We start from the raw sequence: 9549 nt of genomic DNA on the forward strand, positions 1-9549 counted from the left end.
ATGGTCTCGATCTCCTGACCTCGTGATCCGCCCGTCTCGGCCTCCCAAAGTGCTGGGATTACAGGCTTGAGCCACTGCGCCCGGCCAACTCTGTTACTTTCAATAGCAAAAACCACAATTAATTTTGCATCAACCTAATGTACCAGCCACCTAAGTCCCAGACAGTATTACTGGTTCAGTAAGTACTGAGTTACCTTGCACATTCAGGGGTACGAAAGAGGAACAGTATGTCATTAATTTTAAAGTGCTTGGGATGCAAGTCCGGGTTTACAGGGAAGCAATCTTCAGGTCGGCACCTGGAAGCAAGTATATATTTATGTGATAAGAAATTACAAATTATGGAGCTTACAGTACTAAGATTGTATATCCCCTGCAGAGCTAAGCAATTCCTCAAATGCTATTATTGAACACGAAAAGAAAATGCATGGAAGTAGAGTTTGAACATACCTTTTTTAACAAGGTTCTGTTAAATCATGATCGTCAGCAGTTTAAAAGTCTTTTAGTTCAACTAACCGGTCTTGTCTTCCTACCTTTAGATCAGAGAATGGACTTCTATAAAATCCCATGGATAAAACTCTATTTTATTTTACTTTTAGAGATAGGGGCCCACTATGTTGCCCAGACTGGTCCTGAATTCCTGGGCTCAAGCAATCCTCCTGCCTTGGACTCCCAAAGTGCTGGGATTACCAATGGGAGCCACCACGCCTGGCTGGTTTCATACAGTTTAAATAGTAGAGTTCTAATATTTTTTAAGTTAGTGGCATAATAAATTTGAATAAAATATTATTACCCTTAAAGAGCTTATAATGGAGTGGAGAAGAACATGTAGTCCAGTAAAGACACTGCTCTTGCTGCTCCAGTCTCCTGTTGACCCATATTCCAAGGTCAACATTGAACTTTCTAGGCACCATCCTAGGAACAGGGGAATAGTCCCTAAATGCCTGCACTGAAACATCATGCTTGGCTCTTAAAGCTGCATTTAACATTCGTTATAGCAAATAGACCTTACAGCCAAATTTCCCCTTTTTCTTCAGTGGAAATTACTTCTGGTAAGTGAACCCAAGCTCAAAAGAGAAGTCTACGAGCTTGATGACTTGTTGAACTCAGATTTTTTTTTAGAGATTTCTGTTGTGCAGATGAGCTGAATTATGAAGTGGATTATTAATTAGCAAGAATAATATTAAGTCTGGGCTCAAAAAGCCTGAGGCTTAGAGCAGGAACAGAAGAGTTATGTCCTCTGACTGGTGAAGGGGGGTCTTAGGCGAAGTTTGAGGTAGACAAAGAGATGGACTCTACTGCAAATATGGAAACCATTTTCAGTTTCAGAACCTGTAAAGCTGGCCCTAAATGACCTTCCACAGATCTGTGCTAAATCATATGTTTTGCAAAATACTGCACTGATTCAAAGTCAATTGTCTTATATAATCATCTGCCTATAGGAAAGGGACACTGTGTATGACCCGCACTATACTTGGTTGTTTTCCTCTGATTGGATGTTGGATATGCATGCATCCCTTGGCAAAATAACAAGGCACTTTAACAAGGAGGATCTTCACCTTTAAAGTGGGATTATTGTCACGCATGTTGCCTCCCTCTTTAGGCTGTGGCATCGAGATAATGGTCTTCTCAGTCTTCTGCTTTCCCTTCTTAGGAAGGAGTCATACACAAGCTGACACAGCGTGAAAGCATTGGCAAGAAGGAGAGGAAGTTTGCAGTGCAGACAGGTGTAGGTATCAAGTGGCAGGTACACAGTGTGTGAGAAAAGGCTGGGGGCATGGGCTGAAGTGAAGGAACAGAAGGATGGCAGGAATTCCAGGGGCAGGATCCAGGAGTATATGGACTGAGGGGCAGAAAGGGGGTTCTGCAGAAACAGCTATTTCAATTAAAGGTTCAAAGAGAAGAAATCCATAGTCCAAAGAAGAAATGATTATTTCTTCTCAAAAACTGGCTAAAAGGAATGACTCAGACTTGGGAAGAAGCAGGCAGACCAACCGTATGTTAAGTACTGTAATTACAGGGGCAGACATTTCTTTTGTATTTTCCTCTTCTTTTCTTTTGTCCTTTCCAATCCTCCCTTCCCTCCTCTTTTATACCTCTTCCCGTCCCCCAAATGCTTAGATCAACTTGATTTTATTTTCATTCATTGTTAAGGTTCTTGGCCGTCTTGTCTCTGCAAGTAAAATTTTCCAAACCCCCTTGCCATAGGGTGGCCACACATGGCCCTTGCCTACATTCCAATTACACAGCTGGGGAGAACTTATTATTTACAATCCATCCAAACAAATCATTCAGTGTTACTTTGGTTCCTTTGCAACAAATGGAAAAAAAAAAAAAATTGAGAAGTGGATGGTATGGGGAGGGTAGGATCTTGGCCATAGTCCAGAGTAAATCTAACTGGTTGAGAGGAATAATTGCATCTACCACATTGGCCCTTGTTAGCCCCAACCTGTAATAAATCAGACGTGTTGAGGTGGTGAATGAGAAGGACATGCTACCCAGGAGTCTTCTCACCATTTGACTTTGGTGGCTGAGTAGACGGTGGTGGCACTGGGGATACGGGAAGGGGAGAAGTTTGGGAGCGGGGAGTAGGTTGGGAAGATGTTTTAGGCATGTAGGGCTTTGAGGGTCTTGGTAGCAATCAGATGAAAATTGCCAGTAGGCAATTGGTTATGTGTGTTTGAAGCTCTAGAAAGATTAGTGTTTGAAGTTGTTATGTATTTCAATTATTTGTTGAGGTCATAAATTTGGGCAAGATCATACATGAAAAGCATATACTAGGTGAGAATAGTAAAGATCAAAGCTCTTGGGAATATAGATGCTTACAGTTCACCTTGCTTATATCATCCTGGGATTTAGAAACTTAGAACATAGTCTGTTCGTGAATATAACTTCCAGGAAGGCCTGCCTTGAAAGTTATCACCATTTTTATGTATTGCTTTTTTGTCCCCTGAGGTTTTTTTGTTGTTGGTGGTGGTTTTTTTGTTTGTTTGTTTGTTTGTTTCTAAGTTTCACTCACTCCGTCACCCAGGCTGTAGTGCAGTGGTGTGATCTCAGCTCACTGCTACCTCCACCTCCCAGGTTCAAGCAATTCTTGTGCCTCACCCTCTTCATTAGCTAGGTTTACAGGTAGGCGCCACTGCACCCTGCTAATTTTTGTATTTTTAGGAGAGACAAGGTTTCACCATGTTGGTAAGGCTGGTCTCGAACTCCTGGCCTTGAGTGATCCTCCTCCCAAAGTTCTGGGTTTACAGACCTGAGCCAGCGCCCAGCCCTTCCCTGAGTGTTGCATGTTACTTAGCTCTTCTGCAGTAAAGTTTTTACATTGTTTAAGGATAATACACAACTTACACTTCTTTGACAGTAGACGTCACAAAATTCCATAAGATGATCACACCATTTAAGGTTCCAGCTGCTATCAAATTATACCCTTCTACTTGTAGTAAATCAATGCAGTTCACTCGTAATGAATCCATGGCGGGATTCTGAAGAACGAAGGAAACAGAACACCATGAATAGAGTATTCATGATTCGCAGTATAAACACCATGTGTACACTTTGTAATTGTCATCAGCTTAAAACAAAATGCTTTATTGTATATATATATATATTTAGTATCAGAGCATGAAATTTAGTAAAATCTTATTTTCTTGCACGAAAATTTTAACTGGCAGAATTCATCAAAGCAACAAAAATATACTCTTCCTGTTTACCGGCTGCTTTTTCTCAGCCTTATTTATTCTTTCTTACCAACTATTAGATTAACTTCCCATCATCCTCTTCCCTTCAAACTTTTTGAAAGAATATTCTACATTCATCATTTCCACTTGCTGACTTTTCTTTCACTCAGCAAATTTCACTGGCTTCTGCTCCGTAACACTCTGTGATAGCTTTTCCTATTTATCATTAGGATATTTTTCAATTGTCTTGCCTCAAATATTTGTTAGATATCTACTATGTTAGATACTTGGAATACAAAGTCAAGTAGGACATCTGTGATCTAGAGAAACTTATAATAGTTTAAAGTACTCAGATAAAGTGTTGATTATGGTGCAATGTGAAAGTGCTGTATCCGAGGGAGGCATGCATAAGACTTGACAGGAACGTAGAAGAGTGACACTTAAATAAGAGGAGAGGTCTATTACCACTGTCAATTACCACTCTCAGTTGCTCTCCCCTTCCTGAAACTCCTTACTCTGCTGACATCCTCAACTCCAGGCTTTGCTGGTTTTGCTGTGTTTCTGCGACTTTTATTTTTCTGTTTCCTACTTGGTACCCTTGCCAGCCTTTTAAATATTAATATTTTGGAGGTTTATCTCAAATTTATTTTCTTTTTCTTTTTTTTTTTTTAACTCTTTCTGAGGAATCTCAGATTATGTTTCAAATATCTCAGTGCTAATGACCTAATTATCTAGTCCAGTCCTCTCCTACAAGCTTCAGGCTTATACATTTAATTACTTAGACATTTTACAGGTATCTCAGTGTTAATATATATAACTTATCACCTCCTTTAAGCATGTTTCTTTGCTCTATTCTTTTTTTCAGAGACAGATCTCCCTCTGTTGCCCGGACTAGAGTACAGTGAAATGATCACAGTTTACTGCAGCCTTGACCTCCAGGGCTCAAGTGATCCTCCCACCTTGGGCTCTGGAGTAGCTGGGACCACAGGTGGCTGCCACCATGCCTGGCTAATGTTTTGATTTTTTTTGTAGAGACAAGGTCTCACTGTGTTGCCAGGCTGGTCTCGAATTCCTGAGCTCAAGTAATCCTCCTGCCTCCGCCTCCCAAAGTTCTGGGATTATAGGCATCAGCCATGGTGCCCAGTCCTCTATTCTTTATTTCATTGGTTAGCACTGTTTTTCAATTCATCATTCAAGTTAGAAATCCTGGAATTGTCCTTCTTTCCTTCCTTTCTCTCAGTACCCTCCTCTCCTAACTGCATGGGTATCAATTGAAAGTTGTGCTACTTTTACTGCTAGGTATTTTCTGAAACCAAAACCTTTTCTTCTGCACCACCTCCATTGTCATGACCTTATATCTTTTATTATTTTTTAATTGTAAATTTGTTTAGAGACAGAATCTTGATCTGTCACTCAAGCTGGTCTGCAGTGGTGCAATCATAGCTCACTACAACCTCAAACTCCTGGGCTCAAGCATTCCTCCCACCACAGCCTCCCAAATAGCTCGACTAAAGGTGCACGCCACTGCGCCCAACTAATTTTTAAAAATTAAAAAAAATTTTTTTTCTAGAGACAGGATCTATGTTGCCCAGGCTGGTCTCGAACTCCTGGCCTCAAGTGATCCTCCCACCTTGGCCTCCCAAAGTGCTGAGATTACAGGTGTGAGCCACTGAGCCTGGTCATCTTTGTATCTTTTAACTAAAACAGGAAGTAGCCTGTTGCCTGAATCTTCTGCCTTTAGTCTTGGCCCTTTCAAATCTGTCATCCAAGCAGTATCAAAGATGAGCTGCCCACAACACAAACCTGATCGTGTCATTTCTCATTTAAAGCCCTTCAATGGCCTTCCATTTGTTATAGGATACTCAAGCTCCTTATTCTTTTACTTTTTTTTTTGTTTGTTTTTTTGAGGCGGAGTCTCACTCTGTCGCCCAGGCTGGAGTGCAGTGGCCAGATCTCAGCTCACTGCAAGCTCCGCCTCCCGGATTTACGCCATTCTCCTGCCTCAGCCTCCCGAGTAGCTGGGACTACAGGCGCCACCACCTCGCCCGGCTAGTTTTTTTGTATTTTAGTAGAGACGAGGTTTCACCGTGTTAGCCAGGATGGTCTCGATCTCCTGACCTCGTGATCCGCCCGCCTCGGCCTCCCAAAGTGCTGGGATTACAGGCTTGAGCCACCGCGCCCGGCCAAGCTCCTTATTCTTGTAAGCATGGTCTGGTCCCTACCTATTTGTTTGTCTTCGTTTTTTACTACTCCCAGTATTACTGCAGCCACACTGAGATACTTGTAGTTATTCTTCACAAACCATGCAATATGCTATCTCCATTATTTTCTTCACATCACCTCTTCTACTTGAAATTCACTGTCTTTTCACTACCCTCTAGAAACTGCCTATCTGAGCCAAGCTAACTCCTGAGAGTTCTTTAGCTATAATTTGGCAATTGTCCTCTTCAAAAACCTCCCCCTCTCCCCAGCACTCCAGGATCTCTGCTGTACTTCTATAGTGCAGGTGCTATACCTCATTAATCTTGGCATTCCCAGTGCTAAGAACAGTGCGTGATACGTGGCAGGTATTCAATAAAAAGTGCTTCCTAAATAAAAGAGTTTTAGGGAGAGAATTTCCATGCACAATCAAATTTTTTTTTCCTAAGTGACTTTTGCAAACTTTTCTTTGAGACTGAGTCTCACCTGTTGCCCAGGTGGGAGTGCAGTGGCACGATCTCAGCTCACTACATCCTCCACCTTCCGGGTTCAAGTGATTCTCGTGCCTCAGCCTCCCCAGTAGCTAGGATCACAGGCACGCACCACCACACCCAGCTAACTTTTGTATTTTTAGTAGAGATGGGGTTTCACCATGCTGGCCAGGCTGGTCTTGAACTCCTGACCTCAAGTTATCTGCCCCTCTTGGCCTCCCAAAGTGCTGGGATTACAGATGTGAGCCACCGTGCCTGGCTGACTTTTGCAAACTTTCAATCTATAATTTTAAAGTCTGTTGCAAAAAGGAAGTGCTATAATGATAATTATGATAAGTACAAAAAATAAAGGTTTCAAAATTGGAGATAATTTACATTTACATTAAAAGTCCAAAAGGCACTTTATTGTGCTTCAATAGTTTATTTTATAATTTATCACAATAGTTTTTCTTTTTTTTTTTTTAAGCAATCATTTTTTGGTACCTATACAATTATTTGCTAACTGCCTGGTTCTGACTCACTATGGAGGCATCTTCTTTCTGTTTGTATTAGCTATAAGTAAGATTTCATGTATCAAATACATATAATTGAACCTAGTGTTTCCAATGATATGTAGAGTTGAAAAGGGAAGTAGGCTAGACTTTCTCTATGAGGACATGCATTTGGTTCTGTCTTTTGTGCACATTACATGATAACGTTATTAGGACATAGTCACTGTATATATTGATTTCAAAGGGCTTTTAGCTAAGAATAAAACCTACTTATCATTTAAACTAGCAATGAATGACATTCAAATTGCAGTTCCAAACTGACATTTGTTTCAGTATGAGGAAAACTAATACAGTTTCTCTCCATTCTATGATAAAATAATTGTTTCCAAATTCCATAAAACCAGCTGTATTATTATTCTTTTTTTTTGCAAGGAAGCTTTATGGTTAATAATAATAAAAAGGAAATAAATTATATTATGGTTGTTTTGCTAAGGTCAGGGAGAAAAAACTGAAGACTTCTCAGTTGCTCCGGCTGTAACTTGCAGTTTTCTTCCATTCTTGAGTGTCTGACCACTTATCTCTCTAAAAGCTGAAAAGTGCAAATGGTTTGATTAGAGTACTCTAATATTAGAGTAAATCAATAAAGTTAGTGAAGATCCTCATTAAAAAAACAATTGATTTAAATTTTATAGGAACAAAAGGTATAGTTTTCTTATTCCCCATTCTTCAGCCTCAAACGTAAGCCCTAAACACTTCATCCCTCAGACATGCACACATGCGCCTGCCTTGTTGAGGAGGTGTAAGCATATCACAAAAATAGCTTTCTGAAGAGATGTTAAATTAAGTTATTGAATTCAACATATACAGCTACTTTACTTAGAAAAAAAAAAAGATTCCTTTCAAAATATTACTGCTCATTGAAAATGCATCCAGGAGCTCTGATGGAGATGTACAATGTGAATGTTGTTTTCATGCTGGTGAATACAATATTCCTTCTGCAGCCCATGGATCCAGGGGAAATTCTGACTTTCAAGACCTATTATTTAGGAAATACATTTTGTAAGGCTATAGCTGCCATAGATAGTGATTCCTATGATGAATCTGGTTGCTCAAAGTAAATTGAAAACTTTCCAGAAAGAATTCACCATTCTAGATGCCATTAAGAACATTTGTGATTCATGGGAGGAGGTCAAAATAGCAACATGAACAGGAATTTGGAAGAAAAGGATTCTAACCCTCAAAGATACTTGGAAGGGTTCAAGACTTCAGTGGAGGAAGTAACTGAAGATGTGGTAGAAACAGGAAGAGAACTAGAATTAGGAGTGAGGCCTAACTTGCTGCAATCTCGTGATAAAACTTGAATGGATGAGGAGTTGCTTCTCGTGGATGAGCAAAGAAAGTTGTTTCTTGAGATGGAATCTGCTTCTGATGAAGATACTATGAACATTGCTGAAATGACAACAAAGGACTTAGATGACTGGGCAGGGGCAGGGATTAAGATAATTGACACCAATTTTGAAAGAAATTTTACTGTGGGTAAAATGCTATCAAACAGCATCACATGCTACTGAGAAATTTTTCCTGAAAGGAAAAGGCAATCCATGTGGCAACTTCATTGCTGTTTTATTTTTAAAAATTGCCACAGGCACCCCAGCCTTCAGCAACCACCTCCCTGATAAGCCCGGATCTATCAACATGGAGTCAAGACCCTCCGCCAGCAAAAAGAATAGAACTTGCTGAAGGTTTAGATGATTATTAGCAATTTTTAGCAATAAAGTATTTTAAATTAAAGTATATACATTTTTTAGGCATAATGCTATTGCATACATAATAGACTACAGTATAGTATAAATATAACTTTTTTTTTTTTGATATGGTGTTTCACTCTGTCGCCCAGGCTGGAGTGCAGTGGCGCGATCTCGGCTCACTACAAGCCCCGCCTCCCGGGTTCCCGCCATTCTCCTGCCTCAGCCTCCCGAGTAGCTGGGACTACAGGCGCCCGCCACCACGCCAGGTTAATTTTTTGTATGTTTAGTAGAGACAGAGTTTCACCGGGTTAGCCAGGATGGTCTCAATCTCCTGACCTCGTGATCCTCCCACCTCGGCCTCCCAAAGTGCTGGGATTACAGTGAACTCTAGTTAATGATGCATACACTGAAGTGTTTAGGGGTGATATCTATCAATGCCTTTGGCTTACTTTGAAATATATTTTTAAAATAAGATGGATATAAGGGTGAGTAGAAGATGAACCGATGAATAAATATATGATAAAGCAAAGACCGCAAAATGTTAATAGTAAAATTCAAGTGGATGAATATATGGATGTCCACTGTAAATTTTTCAACTTTTCTAATGTCTAGAAATTTTCATAATAAAATGTTGAGAAAGAAAAAGCTGTGAACCTTGCACTCTTCAGAAAAAAAAGTTTTGCATACAATTTCGGAGGCTTATTAGACCCCCAAAGTCTACCCATGGACAGAGAGCCAGTGGATTGCAGGTTAAAAACTCTGGGTGTATAACTTTTGAAGCTCTATCACTAAGAACTTATCAGGGGCAAGTACTTTAATATTCCTTTATTATGAGAAATTAAGGCTGGCTATTTTAAGACTAATTACAATTTTGGAATTCAGAGAATATCCTGAAAAAAATAATCTGATGATATACTTTCCTTATTTGAGTTTTAAAATAACC

At 40.0% G+C, this 9549-nt stretch overlaps 1 protein-coding gene across 1 annotated transcript in view; it reads right to left on the reverse strand.

Annotated features, from left to right (window-relative positions):
- Positions 1-9549, reverse strand: part of WDR64 (WD repeat domain 64) — a gene marked incomplete at its 5' end in the record, with an annotated part of 157581 nt that overhangs the window by 33653 nt on the left and 114379 nt on the right. The window contains 3 exons of the mRNA XM_017847770.1: positions 63-96; positions 195-296; positions 3349-3482. Of these exons, the coding sequence (XP_017703259.1) occupies positions 63-96; positions 195-296; positions 3349-3482 (270 nt within the window). The remainder of the gene's footprint in view (positions 1-62; positions 97-194; positions 297-3348; positions 3483-9549) is intronic.

Source organism: Rhinopithecus bieti, unplaced genomic scaffold (genome assembly GCF_001698545.2).
Source record: "Rhinopithecus bieti isolate Rb0 unplaced genomic scaffold, ASM169854v2 scaffold_28016, whole genome shotgun sequence".
Lineage (NCBI taxonomy): Eukaryota > Metazoa > Chordata > Mammalia > Primates > Cercopithecidae > Rhinopithecus > Rhinopithecus bieti.